Raw genomic sequence first — 27,881 nt, 5'->3', positions numbered from 1 at the left:
AAGACAATGATACCAATAAAACAGCATTGTCATCAAACTCGTCTTCAAAGAATTTTCTCTCCATCAAATCCTCGCTTTAAACGTGGTCATAATTAGATTTTCAGTTTGCTCATTTTTCAATGTGTCCGCCGGGCCAAAGCTAATCAATCTGTATAATTTGTTAGCAGAATTTTTGTGATAATTGCAGATAAGTCGTAATAAACGCATGCAAACGTGAAAAGCCGCATATCTATTGTTGTAAGGAATAATACAGTTGTTAGCTTTGCTCGTAGTTTATGCACCCATTTAGCTAAATGTGTGGTACACTCGTGGCTCACCATTCCATCAATAATTGGTTTGTTTGTCAATTTGTCAAAGAGAAGAACCAGCTGTCATTTTTTGAATTTTGAAAGCCACAATTTTATAACATAAATAAAAACTTGTTTCTTTTTCTGCTATTTCATTCGCACATGGATGATAACAGCGAAAATGATACGAAAGTCTTAAATGAATGAAATCGTGATAAAAACGTTTATCAGCACTCGGTTTCGTCGCGAACGAAAGCTAACTATCAGATATGTGATTACCCTGCTGAGACGAGCACATTTACTGAATTTTGTGCGCATTATGTAGATATAAGACCACGCATAATTGGTTTTGCGATAGTGCAGTAAACGGATATACGTGCTATTGTACAAATATTTGTGCGCTTGTGCGTGCGTTTGCTTAAACAATTATGTGTGTGAGCAAAAGCAATAGAATCTTCAATTCTGTGTTTGGCCGGTTATTTTCGTCATTTTGAGGTAAACTTTGCTGGTAGACTTGAGGTTTCACTACTTTCGTAAAGGTCTATTTATTAATAAAGGTTTTTGGTTTCGGGCGGTGTAGGACGATTTGTTGCTAAGACGTGTTAAATAATAATAAAAAGGTGGGTGAAATCTGACGTGATTGCATATGAAGGTTTGAAGAATTGTTTGAAAAAAGATTTGCTTGTGTGAAGATATTCAAATATATTGAGACGTAATTAAACCTCTGAATAACCGAGAAAGTTTTTAAACATATACAGTTTGAAAGTGGATTAATAAACTCAGTCTTTATGAGTTGCCACTTTTACTTAAGCGATTAGAAACATAGCCGTTAGCGGACTTTTCGTTCTCTATAACCAATCCAAAAAGATCTGGAGTAAACTTGTAGAATTTTGCATACGGGCCCTTGTCAATTTTAAAAAAAGGAAACAGCGTTGAGATAACTTTAATTGTAGCCATTTGTAGCTGTTTTTTTATTTACCGAAACGGTTAATAATCATAGTAATCTACACTATGTATGTTTCTTACTACGAAGATGTGAGTGAGTTTGGCACGTTTTGTAACCGTACCATTTTTAAACGTGATTTTTTCTTTTTAGCGCAAATTAAAACATAAGATATAACAGGGCTGTCCACACTCGGCTTCTTTAATCTACCATCTACTTTATCTATGTGCTATGTTAGATGCGGTTTGACATGAAACTTAGGTAAGGTTTACAGCTATTTTAGTTTGTTAATATAAATTCAATATTTAAATCTCCATCGTATATCATGAGTTTCTCAGTTTTACTCGTTTCATGCAAAACGAATTATTTATCACAAATTTTCATCTTCTTTCTAATAAAATGAAGCGTCATTAAAATTCGGTCAAAGCTTATGAATGCTCCTCTCCATTCATACTGATGTTATTATTTCAAACTTGACTGATAACTAAAGCGAACAAAGCAACCAAGCGCATCGAACCACGGACAAGCTGAGTAAAAACTAAGCAACTAAAGCATATCAACGGGCAGTTGCCATTGAAAAGCTTTTTCAATTCAAGCCGCAGCTGTTTTAGTGTAGTTGCTTTTTGTATGATGTCTGTTCTAACTGCACACTTTTTGTTGAGAGCGCAACGGAATATTCAGGAGACTAATCGCGTATGGAAAATATAATTCTCGCTTAGGTTTTCAGCTGTTTTTGCTAAATTGCTGAATGCGAAAATGAAAACTAACTTTCAATTACGTGATTTCGAGCTAAACTCTTTACTTGGCATCATTTATTTAGCCATTGCTGGCATTGGTACTGCAAATTTTGCTCGCTCTGAGAGAAAATTTCTTTCGTTACAACAATTGTTTTTGTTTTTAGTGTTTTTTAGAATTTTGAGCGATAAGGACGTGTAGGTTTCTTATCGCGGAAGATTGTGCGAAATAATATACGTAAATATATATAATATCGAGAAGAAAACTATTAACACAAAATAAATACTTTTGCCTATGGTTAATTAGTTAAAATATATTTAATACTATTAAGATTAAAATTACAAAAAAAAAAAAAAAAAAAAATTATTATTAAAGACATGAAAAACATAAAATATTCGAAAAAACAGAATAATAACGGCAAGATAATTATGTGAACAGCCTGAATAATAGATAATTTATTTTAAATATTTTTATTGCAAATTTGCCTATTGATAAGAATAAAAGACAAAGTTGCAATTTGTTTTTCTAGCGAAAGATGTGAAGTTGTAATTATGCGTAAAGCCATTCAGTTTTTTTATTTTCAATTTTATGCGCGAATATTATTTGGTTTATAGAAACTCTTTTTGCCATTTTTCGATAAATTTGCTAAAATTTGGGCACCTTTTATAAAAAATCAATCGGTTGGTGACCAAAATTTTAAATCAAAAAGTGCTCGTCCGTGAGGTGTTAATACGCGCTTTCTTATGGAATGTTAAATACACATATATTTGAATATATATATATATATATATATATATATATATGTATCAAAAAATTGAGTAATTCAAACAAAATTTTAAGTAAAGTGAAATTGAAGCAAAGGGTGTTTAGAGCGCAAAAAGAGATTGCAAATTAGGCAAAAACAAAATTGAGTTACAAAGGCGGTTTCTTAAATAGAAGTATGTTACGGCTTTTTTAAACTGGTGTCTGCGTTTCATTTTTTATTTATTTCATTCCATTTGTTTTTATTTATTTATTTATTTTTCTTACCCATCACCGCAGGATGAGAGATGTATTCATTTTGTTACAACGTTTGCAACGCGCAGAAGGAAACTTCAGAGACCCTACAACGTATATACTCTTAACCAGTGTCAAATTTTGAATCGCTTTAAGCATATTCATCTGTCCGTTAATGTAATGTCTGTTGTAAATATGAAGCCATCGACTTCAAATTGATAGAAATATTGAAAGTTTTTGCATGCGGGTTGATATTGAAAATGTTTCAAATCGGTCGAAGGACACGCCTATAGTACTACGTAAATTGAGAACACCTCTGCTTTGCAAAAGGAACAAATTTATTTGGAATTACTTTTTGCTCAATATTCCCAAGCTACGGCCAGTAAATCTATGAAAACTTGGACACATTTTCTTACTTGCGATGCTGCATTCCTTGTACAAATACGCTAAAAATTGACCACGACTTTTCAATATTGTAGAGTATCAAAAGGTAATTTTGACTTCAATAGCTTTCTAAGGCGCCGAAGCAAATTTCAGAAATCCCATAAAATATATGAGTCGTTAGCCAGTTTCAAGGTAGTAATGCATCTAAGCATGTCCGTCTGTCCATCTGCCCAACTTTGTAATATCTGTGGTAAATATTATGCCTTAGCCAAAATTAAGATATCGCCGACTAGTTTGCAAAAGAAATTGACAATGGATTAAACCGGTCAAAGGACATGCCTATACAACAAAAATTTTAAACACGTTTTCTTTTCGAGTTTTATCGTTGCTACTTATAAAGTGCAACACATACAGCTTCCAACTTTCCATTATTATTCTAAAAATGGGAAAAATCGGCACCGTCCGCCCAATGTTATACGATATGAAAATTTAGTTTTTTTCCTTCTCTATTGTCTTTTTTAGGATGGGCATAGCGATGGGCATAAACGATTCGATCTTGACTGAATATAATTTTCTTACTTGTTTTAATATGAAATTGAAATAATTAATGTACGGCATCGTAAAAAATAATCTTTGTTGAGCTATTTTTAGAAAACAAGATTTTGCGTGTGCACGAGTTTGTAAAAAGTTATTTTATATGAACTGATTTTCAATAGAAATAATGTAACGAAATATGTAATCGTACCGTCAAAGGTAAACAAACCGTTAAAAAGTGCTGAAATACAAATTGAAGTAAATATAACAAAAACGAACGCATTAGTAGATAGTGGAATGTAAACAATAGCAAGCATATGCATGTGCACATAGCGGCATTTAATGTAATTAAACAATTTTGTTTATTAATTAATACCTTTCTATTTATTTAGTTGGAAAAAGGCGTAGAAATATAGTTAAGAAGCTAAGCAGAGTCATAAATAAATAAAATAACGAATAAAAGAGTGAAGTTACTCACTAATATTTATTTATTTAATTATATACCAAAAGTTTATGTTTGCGTCCTCATCAATTTCGGCTTCAAATTTCCGAACAGATGACTAAATGTGAGCTGAACTGAAATAAGAGATCGATTTTATTCTAAGCATTTTCGTTAAGCAAACCTAAGCACACGCATACCCGTTTGCGCACACAACGTACACACATGAATGTAACGTACATATAAATACGCAGCACACATACACAATATTACACTCTTATAAATTGTCCCATTGCCTATAAACAAGAACTGCTAAACAACTACACATGTATTTTATCAGGCTGGTGCCAGCACTTGCTAGTTAGCCGCACTTTGCCGCCAAAAACGTAAAGAGACGTACAACAACAATCATATCTGTAGCAAAATAAAAGAGCGTCAACGGTAACAGAAAGAAACAAAAAAACAACAATAACAACAACAATAATAATATTAAATTAATAAAAGTTATACAAAGCGAAAAGGAAGGCAAGTAAAAAAAAAAAAGAAGAATAGAAAAAAATTTCAGAAATCAAGTGCAAAAAATGAAAATGTTTTCAAGTTGAAATTTGAATTGGGATCTTTATTGTCTCCGTGCATAAGTAGGTTTTTCTCGTGTGTATGTGCGCGCAGAAAATACGTGCATTAGAAAAACGTAATTTTTGCGTCCCCTAACGAATTCGAATGAAAAAGGTGAAAAAAAGTAATCGTTAAAAAAAAAGGTGAATTATAGTGTGTGTGTGTGTGTGTGTGTGTGTGTGTGTCTTATTTATTTATTTACTTAAATATCAAAAATAATAGCAGTAGGAAAACAATAATAATAATAATAACAACAATAACAAGAATAGGAACCATAACAACAAAAATAACAAGAACAATAATAATAACAATACCAATAACAATGTTTACAAGAACAACAAATTTATACTCTACCTTCGCAAAGAGTCCGTCTGCAATTTGCTTTACCTGTAACTCGTCAATCATCGACAACGTTTCTGCCGCTCTTACAGTGTTCATATTGTCTACTTTGCGTTGTGCATGCAGCCACAAACAACAGCAAGAACAACATCGATATCAACAGCAGCGACAGTATCATTCTATTCGATATATTTGCCCATACCGTCCGTCGCTGTTTTCAATGTTCGCATTTGTTTTGTGTGTATGTTTATTATTTACCTATACGAATGGCTTGGCTACAGTAACAGCTCCCCTACCGCCACCATTGGCCGCCGCTTTAGCTGCGCCGGTTAGCTCTTCCATATTGGAACAATTCACGCCTAATTGTAGTGCCGTAGTGCACATATTTCAAACACGGGGTTTCGATCCAGCCGAGATGCCACAAAAGCCCAAAAATGGTAAGTAATTTAGTTATTATTTTTTAAATGCTCGCTTCCAATGCGGCTTAACTAATACTATCATCAAAATTTAAACGCGGAAAATATATGACAAAAATTCCGCTGTGAATGAAAATTATTATTGTTGGGTTTTTTTTTTTTCCTACGTACCGAATGATAGAATGGCGCGTAAACAACAGTTGCTAACAGTTTTTAATAATTGTAGTCTTCTTTGAAGATTTATAAACTCAATTAGCTAAGGATGGAGTGAAATGCGAATTCCATAAGATATTAATGTCCAGCGCCTATTGCGATCGAAATTGCAGAAACAATCAGTGTAGTTTCGAAATTTACTTTAAGAAATTCAACTGGAGGTATTACCATAAGGCTATTAACATCTAGTTTTTGCTTTTACACGTGAAATGTTACGAGTTACCTGGTAGTGAATGTAGAGGGAATTAAGAAGTGACTTGTGAATCACCCGGGGGCATGCGAGGCACGGTTTATTTTATACCCGTCGCCGCCGAATGAGAGGAGTATGTTCTTAATCAGTATCAAAATCTGAGTGGATCTGCGCATGTTTGTCTGTCCCTGTGTCATGTCTATGTTAAGAATCACACTGATTACAAATGTTAAGATGTCAGTTCGGGACAATAGTAGCCATTCTTGCGCGCACGTTGATATAGAAAATGGGCCAAAGCGGGTAAAGCGAACCGCCACCGTCCTATCGAAAGTGCGAAGATTTTTTTTTTTTTTGAAGCACAAAAGGTTAGTTTTTTTGCTCATTACTTATCAACAACTACAAGAGATATAGGAGATAAAAATGTCTGCGTATATTTGCGGGTAATTCTACAGTATGCGAAAAATAAAAGTGGGCCATGTTCACCCGAAATTATGGATCAAAGAAATTTCAATTGTTACGTTTTATCTTTGGGTTTTCTTTTCTTAAGGCAAGGGTGGTGAATACATCCGAACACAAATTTTCTTCATGTTGTTTTCTCTGTTGCCTCTTTACATGTGCAACTGTTACAGCAAGTTCGGACAAAAACAAGCCACAACATACGAGAATTGCAATATAATCAGGTATGAACAATTCGCCAAATTGCTGAATAAAACAGCGAAAGCTAACTTTCAGCTATAAGATTACTACCTTGTATTTGTTTTTAAGAGAATTTTTAGTACCGATTAGTTAGAAGTTATTTTTTATTGAGCTCGATTAACGGCTTAAATTGCTATTCGTTACAAATTGCAGATTATTATTCGCTGTATGTCGTGAAAAATCGAAAAAATCCAAAAATATATCAAAAGTTCGTTGTCGTGTTGTAAGCGTAGATGTGCTTAAATGTCAAATCCACGAACGAGTGAGGGGACGACAAGAACACCGTCTTAAAGCAAGTCCCATTGCTAATGAATGTGGGCAGTGAAAGTGTTTTATTATTTTGTCACAAAGTTGAAGAATCTCTTATTGCGACGATACCCAATGAAATGAATTTCTGAATATATTATAATGCAAAAGTCGCTGATCGAAAAAAATAATAGTTTCTTATATGTATTTTGTATGACTGAGTTGTTCAGTGTATAAAGACGCTAACCATGAAACGCTCAAAAGTGCATTTCTGGCACTCATTATTTTTGTTATTCGATTTGAAGAAATCTGCTGACAAAGCCCAAACAAACACTTTCAGAAGATTATGATGATGCTGCTCCATCATATCCAAATTGTCGGTTTTAGTTTCAACGATCTAAAACTGGTTATTTTAGTGTCAACGTCAAAGAACGGCCCGGGGGGCTAAAAAAGTCCGAACACAATGCGACAATGCAGAATTTATTGGATGAAAACCCAGTGAAAACTCTTAAAGACCTTTCAACTTTCGAATGACTTACCATTTGCTGAATCAGTTGGGTCTGGATCTTCACCTATAATGGGAAAAATTCAAAAAGAGGGAAAATGGCTACCATTCGAGTTGACTGAAGCCATTTCGAAACGTTTCAATATCGTGATTTCATTGCTTACCCAGCAAGAGAAAAAGATTTTCATGTGACGTATTATGATTGACGATGAAAAGTGGGTCTACTATGATAATTCCAAGTACAAAAAATCGTGAGTTAGTTCAGGAGAGACATCCACATCGACCCTGATAGCTTAATAGCCATAAAGTTTTACTGAGGGATCAGCAAGATGTAGCGTATTACGAACTGCTAAAACCGAATGGGACTTTAACTGCAGATGTTTGCCGAAGTCAATTGCACAAATGGAACGATGAGTTGTTGCAAAAGAGATCAGCAATGGCGGTTAACAGATGCAAAGTCATGCTCTTACATGACATCGCTCGACCACACGTTGCAAGCGCTGTAAAGGGTAAACTGTTGCAACTCGAAGTGAAAGTTCCGCCGCACCTAGCGCACTCACCAGACACATATGGCATGGCTGGCACATGGTTTCGAAATACTGAAAACGTGCGAAAATAGACCGATGATTGGTTCGCTGCAGAAAATGCAGAGAACGATGGAAAATATTCTGATTAATATACATTGTGCCAATTTGGACCAATAATGGCTCTTCAAGTGAAAAAATGATCGAAATACATGCAAGCACCTGATATGTGGTGTGGTTAAGCAGTCCGTTGTATAGTAAACACTCGAACTTGTTTGCTTACTCATCCGTCTTGTGTGATTAAATTTTTGTTTGTTTTGAGGTTCTAGGTTATCAGGCGCATCAAAAAGCCTAGTAACTTCTTAAAAGCTTGGCAGCCTCTGCAATTTTAAGTCGGTCCCTCAAACTATGTTTGATTAGTTTCGGTAGATTTAAATTCTTGCTGTTTGCTTATTTACAACACTTTTCGGACTTTTCAAGTAAATTCAATTTATTCTCAGTCCGACTAAGAAATTTATTGGATCTAAGAGTGCATTACATGTTTTTCAAATAATCGAGAAGTACTTCATATGCAATTACTAAGGCCTCTCTGGTTAAACGTGTCACTTTAATCAACACTTTTAAAACTAGAAATAAAACCATTTTTCATTTTCACCAGCTATTATATAGATTGCATTCTTGAAGATAAGTTTTACATAACAAAGAAATTTTTATATTGTTAGTCCAATTAAGAGAGTAAAGATTTTAAGACACATACGTTCTTCAAAGAAATGGTACAATCATAAAAGTTTTCTGTTTAACATGGCTTGAGATATACATTAAACCTGAAGCCTAGAACATGTGCTCAAAAATGCCAGAACAACTGAACAATACATTTTCTTGAGACCAGAGGTCACCCTTTAAAATAAGACAAACTGTGTTAGCCGTCGTAAGGTATAATTTGATAAAAAAACATTTGATAATTATAGACAATTTTAAATGAAGAGAGAAGAAAAACTAAGTTCATGTTAAACAAGCTGTGTAAGGAAAATTACAGCTTACCTGATTTGTTTCCATAATTATAGCGTTGTAATTGTTTGCCCATTCCAATCTAATGCATGCACATGAATTGAGTTATTCTCACAATATACGCGAAGCATCTCTCTTGAAAGGGTAAGAGAGAGAGAGAGAGAGAGTGAGAGAGAGAGTGAGTGAGAGAGAGAGTGAGAGAGTGAGAGTGAGGATCTTGCGTAGTTATTATGCACATTTGGTAATGTAAGAAGGAGTTCCGAGTTTTGCCATTGGTTGTGAAACGTAGAACAATTGAGATTTTCCAAAATATATATATAATAATACATATATATAGCCTTTCTGCATGTAATATCTGAATCTTAACTATTAGTATTTAGGGACAGAGTCCGTTATAAATGATTTCTAATGTCAGTATGAATGACTTAAAAATTTTTTCATCGTTGGCGACCGCGACACCGCATCCAGGTCTTTTTCAAATTTAATAAATAAATTGTTTATTTTTATAGAATTCTCCGTAAGATGTTTGGGATCGTTGTTAGAGATTTAACAAGTTTGTAGACCTATGAACAAATAATAAAACTTTCCATCCATAATCCATAATCTATTTCATATGCCACATGTCAAGTAACGCTAGCTTTGAAACTGAGTAAGGTACGAATACGCCGATAATTTCAATGGGTTTGTGTTCGTAACTTATGATTGCCATAGGCAAAAATTTAAAACTTGTCATAAATATTTATTAAAGTTGAATTGTCGCCGCATTTATAATATATAACATGTAGTTACTCTAGTTCGCGATAAATATAAGCCAGATAGATAGCTTCAATCTTAGATAATCCCACTAGTTGTATGTTTGGCTATACACACCTCCGGTTTTCTTGTTTCGAGCGCGTTGTCTTACGCCCATAGGGACGTTTAACGACGCGTCACTCAAAGTTTAATCTACGTCCAGTAATTACTGTCATATCATAAAGTAACTCTACTTGTATAGCCATCAAGAGTTCACTGTTCGTCCTTTCATGGAATTCTCCTATCGCTTTTACCATGTCGACTTTGTTGTCACGTCGTTATTGAGAGTTTCCCGCGAAGCAGTGTGTAGTCGGAAATCTTTCTAAAAAGGATCGATTCTTTTTATTTAGTCCATACACTCATTGGCTTACTAGCGAGTTGAATGCGTTCTCTCATCCATTTTTCTTTTATTTTAGAATCTTTCCAAAATGGTTAATTGCGTTCAGGGTTTTCTGGCAATTTACAAAGTATACCCAGCTATACGACGTATAGAAATTGTTTGAGTTCATTAGAAAAATAATTAAAGTATCCGGAGTAGGTTGCGTGCATTACGTGAAGTCATCCTGCAGAGCTTGGTATTGATAAAGAATTCGGGTCACATAGTAGTGCCCATGTGGCCGCTGAAAATATGGAGCAATTCTGACCAACATCCCGAAAACCCTCAGTAAAATTTTTTTCATTTCAATATTAAGCAAGTTAACGCTTTATAGAGAAATTAAATTTGAGAGAAAGTCACAAAAACGCCGACAAAACCATATTTTTCTTTTGTGATTAATAACTAACTGCAACGTCAGCATATACCTGTAAGTCTTTATTAGGGTTCTTCTTTTTGCTTGTGATCGAAATTAATATAAATTCACCATAGAATGCAAGGAAAGACACGTACTTTGTAGGATTTTTCCATACGTTTTCCTCGCTGTTGCAAAAAAGAAGAAGAAAATTTTGCTACCTCCATCCTTGGGACAGTTTTTATAAAAAACCATACAAGTCAGCATGAAAGCTAGCATTATGACCATTCGTTGCACTCTTGTCATGTGTTAACTATATACGTATATATCTTTCTCGCAACAAAGCACTGTGTTTTTCTTCTTCACTAACTTCTATTCTATTCCCGCGTTTGCATGTTTTTGTGCACACTTTTCAAATGGAGTTTTAAATTTCTTTACGTGCTATTGTCATAGTTCCAATTTATCTTTATTACTTTTCATTTATAACACTGGCAACTATCTGATGATTGATGCCATCGATTTAAAAGCCTTGTAATGCATCCAATGTGTAAAGAAAATATACTTTTAAGCTCAACTGTTTCACAATAATTTATGTTAATTAACGTTAATAGATGTGAGAGTATTACATAGATAATCGATTTCCATTGTCATTATTTTAATATAATTGAGTTCTCTCTTTTTCTACGCGCACTTTAATAAAAACCCTCAGATGATATGATACTTAAAACAAAAAAAAGCAAACACAGTAAGTATATTAAAGGTGGATGACGCTGCTCATATGATGAGGACTTGGTAAGCATTTGCTTACTAAAACAAACTATCAATCTTGCGAAAAGAAATGAGAAACAAGTAAAAACATTATAGGTCGACCATTAAATAACTGCTAACACCATTCGTTATTTACTTTTATGATAAGATACCAAAAATTATAAATCAACGGAAAAAAAGCCCTTCTACGGGTCGAGTTACTTACAAAAGATATGCAAGAAATATGTGATTGAAATTTGGTGACAGAGCCAATATTTTCATTAAATTACTATTAAGGATCGATTTTCATTATCAAGTATCGGATGCGTTCCTCCATGTAAGGGCTTGCTTCTCTCTCGGCCCATCCGATTCAAATATTTTACGCCCTCAGCAATTGTCGAGAAAATTAGAAAGAGCACAGTTTTTCAATGTCATGATTTTTTTCCAAAAAACGAAATGGTCTTAACAGGATTTGTTCTTGGATCCAACCAAAGTCGTGCATTAAATTGCGTCAAAATATCTCAAAAAATTCGTATCTGCACATTAGGCACTTGGAGGGTTATACATGCGTAAGTCGACTTAAAATGCGATTATGAATTGATCGATGTAATAAGAAATGGACTTAATTTAAATCATTCTGGTTGTTTCATACTTCCGTACAAGCTTAGTATACACACCTTGTAAAATAAATGATATAGGGTGTAGAAAGTTGTGTAACTATATAGGCAGGCAGTATCAGTGGGAGAGAGAGAGAGAGAGTGAGTGGGAGAGGGGGGAGAGAGAGAGTGAAAGAGAGGGAAAGTTGGTACAATTAAAAATTACATTGCAAATTATTATTATTATTGACATTTGCCGGCTAGAAAACCACATCCATCATAAGATCGATCTGAGATAATTCACGAAATTGCTTAGATATGCCTAACTAATCAGTGAGATGCAAGATTGACGGTCTTAGAGGAAATTGACTTCGGTGATTAAGCAATTCCGAACAAATCTATTACGCAGCCGAATTGCGTGTTCCTACGACTTCTTTAGAGAGATGAAAGTAAGAGAGAACGTTTGTTATAAGTTTCTCTGTAGCAATTAACCTTGAATATGTGCGAAGGATTCATAGAATTTAAATGTAGCTCTTCTGCACATTTGGGGCGATGAATAGACAGAAGACGGACTAGTTTATTATAGATTTCTAAAAGCAAGCCATTCTAATGGCGATTCAAGTTCGAACACTATCATTTATAATTTGATATCGCCAATAGAAACTATCACTCCGCTCTTTAAAATTTTATTGGATATATCTTGTATTCAAAAGATGAAGTTAAGTCTAATTTCCTATAACGCTGTATGATCTTGTAAAGTAAAAGGAATAATGTTAAGAGTGCATGTCACCGGTCACCGTTGTTAACCATCAAAATACGTTTGAATACTCAAATATATCATTTTTACTTGTCGCGTAGCTATCTCCGGAATGCGGTCCACTGATTTATTGTAACTTCATTTATTAACTTCCCGACAACCAAATGCATTTATACATACATACCAGTGGTCTGATGGCATTGGTTTCTCCTTCCAGTATGTGCATGTCTCTATTCCTTTGCAGTGCGGATGACACATTGAAAATTATGTATACACATGTTGTGTGTGTGTGTGTGTTTGTGCGTGTGTGTATGTATTTATGTATATATACATATGTATGTACATATTAATTGTGAAGTTAAAAGGCACCTGTGGACAGCAATATTTATTATTACCATGCATTCATTTTCCGTAGGACATCATCATTTCAATAAAGCGAAGAGAAAAACAAGAAAAAAAGATTGAGTGAATATGAAGATTTTCAGCTCTGCAGCTGGAATATCACAAAAATGCTTATCCCGCAAACAAATAAGCGAAAGAATAGTAATAATAAAAAAGCAAAAAAATTATCGCAAATCGAAATCGTGAACTTATTAAGATTCCGATTCCCAAGCACAAGATTGAAAGTTCTTCGAAATTCCGAAAATTAAGAAATTTCTCAATGTCTCATGCCAGACTATCGATGAATGCATAAAAGTATCAATTAATTGTCTACATTATTAACTACGTACATAAACAGACACTTGTTTGTCTGAATGTCGAGAATACGCATTACCTCCTATCTCTCCTCTTCCCGTCTTCGGCAGCGATGATTCTACTCACTATCCTTTATTAAATTGCTGCGCACGCGTATTTGCCTAAAGTGTGCATGGAAAGGGCATTTCACGAAGGGTCCTGTCCTGTCCTTATGTTTATAATCTTAAATTTTATTTCAGTTTTTCTCTTCTTATCTGATGTGTATCTTATAAATGCCATTTAATTAATTCATTAACTTGGCAAACATCATAATTTTAGCTTATTGCAATCTGCATATGCGATGCGTTCTCTTTATGATCGCTATGTACTCATGTACACACACGTGCAAGTAGGTGCGCGCATATACGCAGGCGAATAGTTGTGGCAATAAACCCAAGAAATTACCAATGAACGCTTTTGCAGCTTCCGCAACGGAGTGGACTAAGGAGCAAATGCGAAAAATATAATTGAGATTAAGGCGAGAGCGTAAAGATGCGCGTGTAAGCAAAATGAAAAAATGAGTATAATGTTGTGCCCAAATATTAAGATCAATATTCAAGTTAGACTGCACCGGTATATCGGATATCAGAAATTTTTTTCTTTTTTTTTTTCTAAATTCATAGCACCGTGACAAGCATCTTTGTCCGATTTCACATTGTAAATATCATTAGTGTTTCGGTGCGCTTGGCTTTGTACGACACAAAAAATATTTTTTTCACATTTTCACATTGTGTGAGATTTGGTTAAGCAAAGAACTATCAATTGGTCGCCAAACGCATTAGTCCGGGAGATAGAATTTGGATCTGTGCAAACATCTGATCTGATCAGTTGAAGGGATATCGTGCAAAAGGTAAGCCAATGTAAAGTGATGATGTCAACCCATTGACAAGAAAATATTATTTACGAATTACACCCCGTTCGCGTGGAGTTATCCACAAACCGAGGCCGGAATGGGTTTAAAGAAAAGAAGATTAAATTGGTATTACTTTTTGGAGGCAGTGGTAAATTGCCTGTCCAACGATGTGTCAAAACAAGGTAAACTCGATTTTTAATGAATCTTAATCAAGAGAGAGAGGGAGTGTGTGTGTGAGAGAGATCGAGAGAAAGAGAGAGAGAAAGAGAGAGATATTTTTAACTTAAATTATCTAATTCCAAAGCAATTCAAAATTTCTAAATTACACACACGCACATGCGCGCGCTTAAATATCTCCGTACACATGCTTATCTATATTTGCGTGTAGTCTACACTAAACTCGTATGTAAACGAAAATATCCAACAACTAGCAGTTACCCAACTGATCGGCCGGCCAGTAAGCAAGCCAACCGGCCAACTAGCAAACATATCGACTACGTATATTTATTCGTTCATGCACCTATACGTATAAACTCACGCTCGAAATTCCTTAGCAACGGATCAGAAAAATGTTGTCATACCACTTTTCCACATCTGTATGGTACACCAAATTGGTGTTGGTGTTTGTGCTGGTGGTATCAGATTAATGTATATGTATGTATGTTTGTGTATATGTGTGTGTGTGTGTGTGTTTGTGTGTGTGTCCTTGTGCGTGTGAGTTTGTGTGTGTGTGTGTGTGTGTGTGTGTAAAAAGGTTTTTATGCTTTTGTATAAATTGCTGCATATATTTATGCTCCTACATATGCATACCAATAGGGCCGTGGGCCGTGTTCTTGGTTTGTTTTCTTTTCTTTTGCGTTTTTTTTTTTCTCGGATATTTAGAAATCTTGGGCGATTCGCAAATCATTTTAAGGTAATGCGTGAGTTCCTTTAGCTTATACACAACTTTTGTTAATGGACACAAGAATAATTATACATGCGCCCCATCGCGGAAATTTTTCAATGTGCAATGCGCTCTTTTTATGTGTTTCTGTTTGCGTTTGTTTTCAAAGCAAGGGTACTTCAGGGATGTGTTGGTAACACATCGTTTGTACCTTTTCGGAGCATCGTGGAAAGTATCAACGCAAATATGTATGTAATCCCCAAAGGAAAAACACAACTCACCGTCCAGCTTTTGAGAAGATTTTTCAATGTATTTCAGCTGTCGAGATTGTTTGTTTGTTGCTGTTGTTGCTGTTGTTATTCATGAGTATGTATGAAATCTTGACACATGTAATAGCAAAGAAAAAATTCACTCTTGAAGGTTTACAATCTAGCACAACCCCACATTTTCATGAGCTGAATGAAGCCCTTTCTTTGTTTTAACTTCACTTAACGTCTTCAGTATACGCTTCACAACTATGGGTTTGACGTTTTGTGTATTCAGCGTTCATACGATATTTTGAATTTTTACAATTTACCTGTTTTACGTATCTACCTATATATATAAGAGCATTATAGGTCTGTTTGTAGGTGAGTGCAGTGCATTCATATATATATATATGAATGAATATGTATGCATGTATGTATGTGTATGTTTGAATGATGGTATGGTGTGAGGGTTTGCTGCTTTTGCCTGTCTTTTTACAAAAAAAAATTTTCTTAACTCCCGGCTGTTAGCCTATCTTTTCTGATACTTATTCATTGTCGCTATTAATGTTGCGCCAGCGACAAACTATGTAACTACCTGTACGTAGTTTTTTAAACTGTTCGCATTCGTGTATGCCGGTGTGAGCGTGTTTGCATTCACTTGCGTATATTTGTTTATTTTTGTTTTGGCATAGACTTGCTGAGCATGGCCTTTGCTTTATGTCTGCATTCCCCTTTCTCGATTCGTGGGGAGATTATGAATTTTCTGGTTGGTGTTGTTTTTTTCATTACAACCACCTTTACGAGTCCAACTATATACGTTCCATTCCTGAATGGTCGCCGTCGCCGTCATCGTTATTATTATTATCATCATCGTCACCATCATTACCACTATCATTATCATCACAATCATTATCATTATCATTATCATTATCATTATTATCACCATTAACAACAACAATAACATAATCTTAGTTGCAGTCGTCGTCGCTCTAGTCTGCGTTTCTGCGAGAATTTATATTTGCTTTTGATATTAATCATGGTGTCATTGAAGTCGTTTGTATTATAAGTTGTTGTTGCGCCTGCATATAATTGTGGATGCTGAAGGCAGTGACGATGGTAGTGGGAATTAACTTGATCTTTGCTATATATGCGAAATTAGGTATGAAAGGATTTGCAATTTCACCTTATGCTTAATAAACCATCTGATAATGAAACATTTTCAGCAAAAAAGAGCTTATTTATTGAATGATTCATAAACTTGTTTGTGAAAACGATAAATTTTCTTCTTTGGCTTATATTAAATCTCTTAATTTCTTTTCATTATTACACTACCGACCAGATGTATTTTCGTTTTAAATAATCGGTTTCGATCAGAACTGATACATATATAGTCAATAAAAATATTTTCAACATTGATCGCAAATTTCTAAAATTTACCTTAAATGGCATATATCAGCATATGTAGAGTTTTCTTAAATGTGTGTCACTATTGAAGGAAAGATGAATATTAGATGTCATCAGAAGTGCATATCAGCGACCATCAAATTCGAATTTCTCAGACTGTAAGCGCTTCCTCCTGTCCTGTACATTCCGAACTTTCTTCTGACTTCTTCATCGTGCTACAAATCTAGGGGTCATTCACTGAATGCTGCAGAGTGCTCTATAAATAAACAACCTTTAATTATAACTCGTCTTACATTAAGCAAGTATTTTAGATTCAAATGGAAAACTTGTTACCATTTTTGAAAATAGATGATTGCGAATGTACAATTTTTTCGAGTGTTGTTGGGAAAAACGATAATCACTTTGTTAATTCATTGCCAGAGAGTCTCCGTTGATATTTAAATATCGTATATTTGAATATATTTATATTTTCTCATATATTTACATATCAATTCGCCACGCATGTGCTCACCGACATGTAGCGATCCTATTTTTTTCGTGCTTTCTTATCATTTAATTTGATCATTAAACCATTCTTAAACTCTCTTCAATACCTTTAAATATTCACATGTGCCAAAAATATTCCGCACACCACAATACTTTGTCATTAATCATCGCATGTGTCTACAAAAGTCTAAAAAGAATAAAAGAATTTAAAGGAAAAGAAACCAAAAGCGAAACAAAGCGCATTCCTTATAACTTTCGGGGCAAAGATCAAAAATTGGGATGCATGAAGTTACTACTATTCTAAATGTAATAATATTTAGGTTAGCTATTGTTGTTGCCGCCTTTTTGTTATAGTATTTGGTGCTTTTGAGCTTCATTAAAAGAAACTGATCTGATGGCTTAAATAGACTGCTATTGAGAGTAGGTCAACGTTCCTGAAACCAATTTTATCAGTCGTTCTCTCTGAATTTTGTATTGTTTCATAGGCTTGCCAATGTGTTGCTGCTGTTGCTGGCTGACATTGCTTATACCGTCATTGCTTTTATCGATGTCGGTGACGCTAGTGCTCTTCCATTTTCTTGTTGTTCTCTGCTTTATTTGTTTAATTATTTTTTTTCATTTTTTTCGTTCTTATTATTATTTGTAGCTAACCTGCTCATCTCCATTTTGCCTTCTGCTGCTGTAACAGCAGCGCTATGGTAGACGGAACGGACGAGGTCACACGTTTCATTGAAGTTGTTTTTTATTTATCTTTTTGCCATTGTGTAGAGTATGTTTGTGGGCTTTAGTTAACCTACGTCATGTGGCCAGCGGGTGTTATTTTATGTCTACCAATGCTGTGTGTGTGTATTGTATTTGATGTATTCTTATACATGTATTCGTATATATGGTGATTAAAAAGAAACTGGCCAATGTTGTTGCTGTTGTGTGCGAATGGATGATGGTGATGTATATTGCATTCCAATTCGCAAGCAAAACATTTTTGATATGTTCTTTTTTCCGGTATGTTCTCACGGCATACCTCGCTTGGCTTTACATATAAAGGCATATGCAGGTATATATATATATATTCATATCTGTATGTATACATATATATATATATATATATAAAGATTTATGTAGCTATATATGTACATATATATGTAAAAGTATATGCAGGCGCACACACAATACAAAACCATTGATTTTTTCCGAAAATCAAAATTTAATATAGTTTTTCCCATCTGTGTTTTTCCCCTTTCTTCTATACGGTTGGGGTTGTTCAGCGAAAGCAAACTAAGAAATATAACAATCTGCGACTTTTGAACCAAATAAGAGCAGTTTTGCATAGCTCCACTCTCTATAGTTTGCACGAACGTGCGAAAATGACTCATCTCATAGACACATCCCGTCTTAAAGAACGTCGCTCGGTGTAGCATATCTTTGAGTGCCTCTTTTCTAAGACCGGTTGTGGTCAACCCACACCAACTGATTGACATGCAGTGCGGCAGTGTGATAATCTGAGGAAAAAATAATAATCAATGAAGCGAAAATAAGAAAACAATCACAACAATAGAAATAAACCCAAATATATGCAACAACATATAAACAACAACAGCAACCGTATGTATGTACATTAGTGAACATTAATATACAATACATATAAATTTACGGGCACACAAACAAAAGGCAATATAAGTAATAGCAACTGTCTAAGACTTTCTCTAAGCAAACAGACTGCTATGCAGGAAGTTTTACAAGGACAGAGTGTGCAATTAATGAAAGAAGATGAATTGAAAGAAATAGAAGTAGTAAAGCGTTCGCCAGAAATACTGATGGCAAGTCTAGGGCAGGAGAGATGCCATTTGTTGCTACCTACGCTACAACGGGATGAAGCGCCGCCAAAGAAATACGCCGATGCATTTATCGAGCGAGAGGTTAAAATCTCGGAATCCATCGAAACGATGGCTCCTCTCGTCCAGGCGCATATTCCTCAACCAATAAGTGATTTGATAGATTGGCTGACTGTGTTGCGCGAGGAAGCAACGCAGGAATTGGCAAAACGAAAGTCGGAAAAAGCGTACAGAGATCGCATGACAAACGCAAAAAAAGAGGAAAATAAAACATCACCAAACGGCAGAGAGAAGACCCGGATGCCGACGTTACTTCTTCGGAAGAAGGCAAAAACGCAACCGATGGTCCAACACTCCTAAAAGACAATTCAAAAAGAGTCTATGCTGCAGCAATTGAAGACTGGACCGCAGCTCAAGAGCGGAATGAAAAAACGAAGCACTTGTTATTAAAAGAACAGACGGCAAGTCTTATAGCCACATATATGAAAAGAAGTCTAAAAAGGTTGTTGCGCTGCAAAAAATTGAAGAAAATGTCACCAAAATTGGGAAGGTGAAAAGAGGACAACAGCACATATAAGTAGCTGATGGATAATTCACTTTGACAGGATGGCAATGTTAAAGGTGTCACAAAGAACGTCAAGAAGGTCAGAGCTTAAATACCTAGATAGAGTCGCAATCGTCGATGGCATCATATCGGCAATTAACACGCAGTTCGATAGCGTAAACATCAAAAAAGATGCGATAGTCGTCGTGAGGAAAGCGCACGCAGACACCCATATGAAATTTTATAGTTCCAACAGAAAGTGGCAGCGCGCAGAATCAGAGAGAAGATCGTAAAACAAAAATTTTACAGATGGCTGGAGATGTGGGCCATATTGCTAGGAATCGCAAAGCAGAGAAGGAGAGAAACAACCGCTACTTAAAGCGTAGTGCAGAGGTCCGCGAGAAAGAAGCTGCAGTAAGAGCCCGTGTTGTGGTATATGCAAAGAATAAGGTAGTCCTCATAGCCACACGAGCACGAGACGCTCGCTTCGTTGTCGAACCCCAGCAAGCCGTTGCATGAAACGACAGCATACTGTCCAATTTGTCTGATGGACAAATCAAAGTTTAAGAGAAATGAGTTCGAAACCGGATAGAAGAGTCACTTGAGAGCTCTAACGGTTTATCGAATTGCTAATATCCCCTTATATATCAGTGGCATGAGCACCGTTTCGCATTACCTTTGACAAGGCGGCCTCCGCCATTGGTACCAATCGACTTTCAGGTGAAAGAAGCCGTTTATGTACAAGAATCTCCAAAAGTTCGGAAAGGATTACGAGACTGCGAAATTGAAGCCCTAGCAAAGTATCGGCTGATGCACCTATGGCAGTCCGCGAGATACAAATTGAGTTACAGGCTTATCGCAAACGCACATCCCTGATTTTTCAGGCAGCTCCGCGACGTAGACTTCCAATGACTTAACTGCTCAGAAATGCAAAACATGTTTTTACATTAGAAGTTAACCCATTGCGTAGTATCTGCAATATTACTGAAGACGCTGGAAATATGTCTTTTTTCTGGCCGAAACAACAAAACAAACGATAGACGCTAAAATGGATATTGAAAAGGTGTTACGCCGAGAACTCGTGACAAATATGTTGCACGAATTACAAAAAATTGAAAACAAATCACCGAAAATCTTCAATGTGCCTAAACCTGTAACTCCTTCTGTGAAGGTGTACTTAAGCGGAAAAACGATAGGAGTAAATGTGGTTTAGCAGGTTAAAGTCTTGTACAGCCCAAAGTCGACGGTTTTCCAACCTCAAAAGAAAAAGCAAAGACACATAAAAGAGCCTGCTCCACCCCAAATGCCGGCAAAAAAGTTGACAAACAACAGCTATGTTTTTCGAAAACCATCTATGAGACCTCCAGACGCAGAGAACAGACATAGGTTTATATATGTTATTGAATATTGAATTTTAATTCAGAGAATTATATATCCAGGTGTTTCCATTGTCTCTTTCAATTGCCTTTTCAACTTTTGAATAACGTCTGCTATGAGTCCACAGCTGTTGATGACCCTATGTTCTTGGCCATTCCATTTACGATTTAACCAAAATAATATGGATAATATTATAAGTAGGTGGTATGGCTAGTTGAGAGAAACTGTTATATTATCATATGCTATTGAGGTGTAGCTCATAACGAATGGCGGGTTAGTCTGTAGCATCTTTGTTGCTACATCTACAACTTAAGTTTAAAATTTTCAATATAAAGTCTTTACAACAAATAATTAGAAAATCGTAATTTGCCTACGTGTTGTGGATTTTTAAGGTGTCGTACTTCCATATATGCGGAGATGCATTGACACGTAAATGTTTATATGCAAGTACTTGTAAGCGGCATTTCTCTTGCTCTCCCTTCGTCTCCCTCTAGACCTGTTTATCCAGAAATTATAAATGTGTATAATTAAGGTTTTTGTAGGAAGCGTGAAAGCGTAAGGGCGCACATTTACTTTTTGGCGAGACATTAATTAATTTTTTACAAGAATTAATTGGATTTCCAGCGATTGGTGTAAGAGAATCGCAACAGCAATAGCAATTATTAAGACAGCATTTAACTGCTTTGTCATGAGTTTTATCACCATTGCACAAAAGACAGCGAGTAGGTGGCGTTATGATGTAAAAGCAAAACCAAAAAATAGTACATTTTTTCTTCGACCTAATTATATATGAAAAAAGCGCAAAAGGGCATAAAAGGTAAACAACTAAAGTGTAATAATCAATACTAATGGACAGGCACGAGAGACACCTTCTTACGACCGCGTAAAGAAGGCAAGAAACGAATGTACTTCAGCGATTAAGTACGCATATTTGTGTGCATGTGTGTGTGTTTGTGCATCTCCGAGTGCACCTTAAACTGAACCGTATTTAATGCATTTGGTTAAGCGCAATTAACGAATTTGTTATGGTGTAAAATAAATTGATGATTAAAGCAACGAATTGTAAAATGTGTGTTCATCCATAGATCGTTTAAAAGTCGAAATTTGTCTGTAGATAGGTGGGTTTGCTTCCAATTAAATAAATGAAATGAAATTGCAGCAATAATAACTTTGTATATCGATATAAAAATTGCGCACATAGCCACACGTACAAATTATCGAGCCGTGAGAATATTCGTTTCGGCATTCTGACACGGGGGAGAAAGGAAAAGTCATTCAGATTTATGGACACGTTTAAATCAAACTCTTATTTGACAGTAACAAAAAGCCAACCATTAAGCATAATTTTCAATATTTTTTTTTTGATATTATTTTTTTAGATATTAATTAAAAAATACGTGCACGCGCACGCATGCACGCACATTTATATATGTGGATAAGTCTACAAAACATTCCGAATAGCAACGAAAACAATTTTTGCTACTTGCAACTGGGCATGTAAATGCATAAAATGAATACATATAACTGTTGGGAGATCATCTGAAGCCTATTTACACTATGTGCTTTTTGTGCGTTTATATACGAGGTGTGTTCAAATAAAAGGTGACTTTTCAAATATTGTGGGCAGCGCAGAAGATTGTTATTGGCAATCGTCGAATGACTATTAGAAAAGCGGCTGAATTTGTCGACATGTCGGTGGGCTCTTGCCATGCCATGGCTATGTTTTCCGATGCTTTGAGCATGAAACCTGTGATAGTAGAGTTTTTTCCGAAACCGCAAAATTTTGATCAAAAGAATCGTCGCACAGGCATCGCTAGAAGCTGTTGAATGACGTCAACGACGATCCAGGCTTACTTGAAAGGGTCGTAACTGGTGACGAAACAAGTGTATATGATTATGGCGTCGAAACCAAAGCCTAGTGATTCCAATGGAAGAGACCGGAGGAGTCAAAACAGTAGAAGTACGTCAAGTTTGGTCATACGTGAAGATTTTGTTCACTGTTTTTTTCGATTACAATACGGCGGTTGCATCCTGCCGTTTAGCCACAAGGTCGTAGGATCGATAAGGAATATTACCTTGAAATTATGCTCCATTTGCGTGAACCAATACGAAACAAAAACCGGAAATTGTGACACAGCCAGTCGCGGATGTTGCATCACGATAATGCGCAAGCCCACACATCATTGTTTATTCGTAAATGCTTGGCCAAAAACAACACCGCAATTATGTCTCAGCCACCGTATTCACCGGACTTGGCTCCCTGCGATTTTTTCCTTTTTCCAAAACGGGTAAGAGCCATAAAAGGACAGAGTTTTGCTATTTTGCGTTTAGTATGATAAAGACCGCATCCTTGAAGGAGTCGGAGGCCATGTCAAAAGGCGCATATCAGAAGTGCTTCGAGAATTAGAAAAAGCGCTCGAACGAGCGTATTTTATTTAAGGGGGATTACTTCGAAGGAGACAAAATAGACCTTGGAGGATAAATAAACATTTGTTACGAAAAATAAAGTTTTTTTGAACGCACCTCGTATATATAATATATAATATTTCCAATTTGTTCGAAAGTGTTTTCCAATTTTGGATTAGGAAATACAAATAAGCCAATGACAACGTGTTCCGCTGCATTATTATTTAGTGTTTTACGAGCTTAAAAGTTTAGTCTATCCATCTACATACATTTATATGTGAAGCAATCGCCAATATTGCATCAAAAATATGTAGTAATAAGCGATAATTGATTGGGAGAATGATTACGACGACATACATTTCCTATCTCTGTTTTCCTGTCTGTCCATACCCACGTTGAATCCCATTACATATCTCGAGTCCCATCCTGTTTCCCTCTGACATAAGAAGTGTAAGAATCCAATTTATTGTCGTTCACATAATAATATGTTGCTTTTTTTGGGATTTTCTAGGATAGAGGTGGCGGACATAAAGGATTTGGTCGCGACGAACCATAATTTTCTTCCGCGTTTTGTTTTTGAATACTTCTTTATTTTATGATATCAGAAAATATATAGCCTGTGTACATGTAGATTGTTTGGATAAACACATATAGATTATAAACAACTCCCTTTTCAGGATGCGGGATTCGTTTCTGATTGTGAGCCTGCATGGCTCATTGCGATAGGATTCGTTACAAAAGCACGTGGTCTAATTGGGGCTAAAATCACAGCTAAAGTGACTAAATTCAAGGACGATTTGTTTTTGTAGTTTCTACCTTTCTGTATAGTAAAGCACGTAGATACGTTGAGTCTCGAACTGTATATTGTCCGACATTACATGAAATATTTTCGTTACTCGTGTATATGGACATGCATATATATTTCGCATGCATGTAGCATGAGTATAGGTATAAATATTTCAACATTTTAGAGCGGCAAGTATTTTGAATTTTTAATACTCTTTAAAAAGTAGGTAGGTTGGTTTTTTTTTTCTTCATAAACGAAAACATTGTTTGTATTTTGATTTTAACTCTGCGCGTACTGTTGGTTATTGCCCTTGAAAAAAAAAAAAAAAAGAAAAAAACAATAAAATGCCATCATCCTTTTTATGTGTTTTCAAGCCTAAGCAAATAATGCTGAACATATTAAGTAAGAAAGGCGAAGAAAGAAATGCTTGTATATCTGTCAGCGTGTGTATATTTTGTACTGCGTTGTCAATGCAAGTTTATGCATGTGTGCACATGCTTGCATACCTGGTGGATACACAGTTGTTTTTTTCATTTCTTTTTTTTTTTTTTTTTTTAAAGTTGTAACTGCGTATGTGTGATTGTGTATATGCGTACCTGTGTAATTGTACACCGGTAATCAAAGCCTGAAACTTAGACATTTTTTGTTTATAATCATTCATGAGTGGTCTTTCCTTTCTTGTTCTTTTACGTATGCGCTCTTCATATTTGTTTTCCACTAGTTTTAATATCTGTCTTTTGTAATGAATTTTGTCTTTCTCTTTTTTCTTTTTATATAGTCACAATACATAAAAATGTTCTCAGTGTAAATGTCTTTATGTATGTATCATATAAACGATCTTTTCCCTAGATCAATTTCTCCGGATAAGATTATTTATTTGAGTGCCTCGAGATATTTATTGTAATACGCCTATAATCAAGAACTTCAAAAATCTAAAGCAACGTTTCCACAAATTTATCATTTTCATTCCTCTTCTGTTTTGTTAATATATTCTCAAATTTGGCTTAAAATTATCTTAACAGCCTATAAAAGAGTAACCAAGTAATACCTTCTATGTACACTTGTTCTATACATATTCGTATTTGTTTGCTTCAAAATGAATCATGCTAAGCAAAATAACAAAGAAATAGTAGTTAAATGAAGATTAGAAGGTGCACGTGTGCGTCTTCATAACTTGAAAAGGTGAAGAGCGCTCTGTTTGTTATATGGTTCGTACGAAATGTAGGTGCGTGCCAAAGACGAAATCATAAGATATTTGTATTTTTAATTATTCTAGAATTTTCTTCATGTCTATTCCCGCGTTTCTTAATGTACATTTACATTTTTCGTAAAATGATTAAGTCAGGGCTCTCAGGTCTTTCGTTATAATTCACAACACTTGTGGGGCTAAGGTGTATTAAGTTTGTGCGGATGTAGGCAACACCCAGAGGGATTTGAGATAAATCCCTCTTTTATTATGCCAATCAATTTAGAATAACTTTGTGAATTCGGTCTAAGCTTGTTTGTCCATCTAGCCCATTCTTGCCCATTCTATCTGTGTTGCTTGCTTATCTTTACCCTAAAAGTCGCAATTTTTGAGATATTTTGAAGAGAGATTTGGTATACGGCCATGTTTTATCTCAAGAACGATTGCTATTGGAAATGGTTTGGATCGAATCACTTTTTCAAGCATTTGACATAAAAGGCCTTCTTTGGACATACGGATAAATGCGGAACGGTGTAGTGTGTTTGGCGATATCGCACTATCGTATTTTTACTTGCTTCATAAAAGACCTTGGTACAATGAAATTGCCTTTCTCAGGAGAATCATTTTCGTTGAAGCAGCAAGACAAAGTCAAAGAAAACCGTCTTTTGATGAGTCCTATGCTTGTTCCAGTGCTGGCTTTGCGCAATGATGTATCATAATCTAGTCGTAGATGGTTGACAAGATTCGTGTGAACGAACTTAAAAAATGTATTCACCTATTCAGCCAATTTTTGAAGATTCATACCATGACTTTTCAGAAATAATTTATGATTTATTTATTTTTTATGTTATATTTATTTATGATAAATTTATTATATTATACATATAGTTGTTCCGTAAAACGTTCAATTTTTCCAGCAATTTCATATCCAGATAACTGAGATGGTGGTGCCTGTACGGTATAAACGTCAATTGTTTACAAGCAGCCTTTCAGTGTGTATCCAAGTGTAAGGCTATGGGTGTCATTTACGGTACTATGTTTTTTCTGCCTTTAACTGGATTGGAAAACAAAAAAAAAGAAGAGCTCTGCTACGAAAACTATCAAGTTGTCTTGGAGCGAAAACGCAGTAAGCCATCGAATAGCGTGGTTTGCAAGATTTTGTACGAAAAATTGTAGTCTTAAAAACGCTGACAATTAGCATATGTGCATCGATGTCCAGCTAAAGCAACCCAGAAAGTGGTTTACAGCTTGGCCTGAAAACATCTCCCGACCAGGACGTATTCTCCGAACTTTGCTCCTCCTGATTATCAACGGTTTAGATTGTCAAAGTCCTCTTTAGCAGATCAACAGTTCTGCCGTAAATTCGAAGGCGTGTGAAAATGGATTGATGAACATTTCACTTTCGAACCGCACAGTTTCTACTGTGAACGCACCTGCAAACTCGCTATAAGAGGCCTATAGCATAGATAATGATGGTGAATAATTTGAGTATTAAGTCTTGTAACAAGTATATTCCGAATAGCCCAGAATTTTATCAATAAATGGACGGAATTCATTTGCATACCTATACCATTGAATTCTTGATGAAGCATGAAAACAATGTATTCATAACACTATCTGCCGATCTTGTAAAAGAAAGTAGCCGTAAGCACTATGAAAATTCGGTATTCTAGAGCTTCTATTCAAAACTGTAAGAAACTACATTGTATACGCACCCTCTCTTCGAAAGAGTCGAGCGTTTATTCACATGGGAAATGAACAAAAAATTTCATAATTATTAACTAAGAAATCAAAGTACATAACGGACTATTTGGATTTAAAGTAATTTTTTCAAAGCCGAAATCTTTCCTTCTTGTTCTTCTTCTTCTTCTTTATGCGTTTTCTATGCCTTTATGAAATATTGTAAACAAACTGCGAGGAATACATTAAACCATGATTAAGTTAAACAAGATGAAATCGTTACAAAATCAAGCAAGTGAAAACATTATAATCGAGCTAAGCTGGCCATTAAATAATTTACAGCATTTCGCCTAAAGCATTTCTTTATTAAGGGTGTGAAGTTATATTTAAATATAACTAGCAAAGACACAAACTAAAAATTTTTACAGAGCTCTGTAATGCCGTTAACAGAATTCTGTTAAACGAAGTCTCGGAGGGATTTAACTCAAAATACAAGTAAAATAGAAGTTTTCGCAAGTTTTTTTGCAAATTCTTATAAACAAAACATGGCTTTATGTAAATTAACTAATATTCGAAACCAAAACTTATTTACACTATGCCATAAATGAGGTTGATAAAGCGAAAGTTTACGGAGCAACTGTGACCAAACCATGTCCCTTGAAAAAATGAAACCAGCACAGAGTGAATCCTCTATTAATAGCCTTTCCAACGGTGTGCAGGTTTTATTAAGTTTTGCCCAAAGAGTCTTTTTATGGGACTTTGAAAATTTC

General features: G+C 35.3%; 1 protein-coding gene and 1 long non-coding RNA gene across 3 annotated transcripts in view; both read left to right on the top strand.

The window, feature by feature from the left end:
- The first annotated feature begins 2,772 nt into the window (after positions 1 to 2,772).
- Positions 2,773 to 4,787, top strand: LOC119632429. 2 transcript variants are annotated; one of them, XR_005246785.1, is made up of 2 exons: positions 2,773 to 2,903; positions 3,997 to 4,787. It is a non-coding gene; the product is annotated as an uncharacterized LOC119632429 (long non-coding RNA). The 2 variants fall into 2 exon arrangements; XR_005246784.1 differs by having other exon boundaries at positions 3,868 to 4,787.
- A 418-nt stretch (positions 4,788 to 5,205) lies between these two features.
- The window catches only part of LOC119632560 (glypican-4), a 115,969-nt gene continuing 93,293 nt past the window's right edge, over positions 5,206 to 27,881 (top strand). Inside the window, exon 1 of the mRNA XM_038025519.1 lies at positions 5,206 to 5,709. Coding sequence (XP_037881447.1) covers positions 5,256 to 5,709 — 454 coding nt within the window. The 5' untranslated portion in view covers positions 5,206 to 5,255. The remainder of the gene's footprint in view (positions 5,710 to 27,881) is intronic.

The sequence above is a fragment of the Glossina fuscipes genome, unplaced genomic scaffold, assembly GCF_014805625.2.
Source record: "Glossina fuscipes isolate IAEA_lab_2018 unplaced genomic scaffold, Yale_Gfus_2 1, whole genome shotgun sequence".
In the NCBI taxonomy this organism is placed as follows: Eukaryota; Metazoa; Arthropoda; class Insecta; order Diptera; family Glossinidae; genus Glossina; species Glossina fuscipes.
Note: the sequence above shows the minus strand (reverse complement) of the source record. Positions and strands in the feature narration are given on the sequence as shown.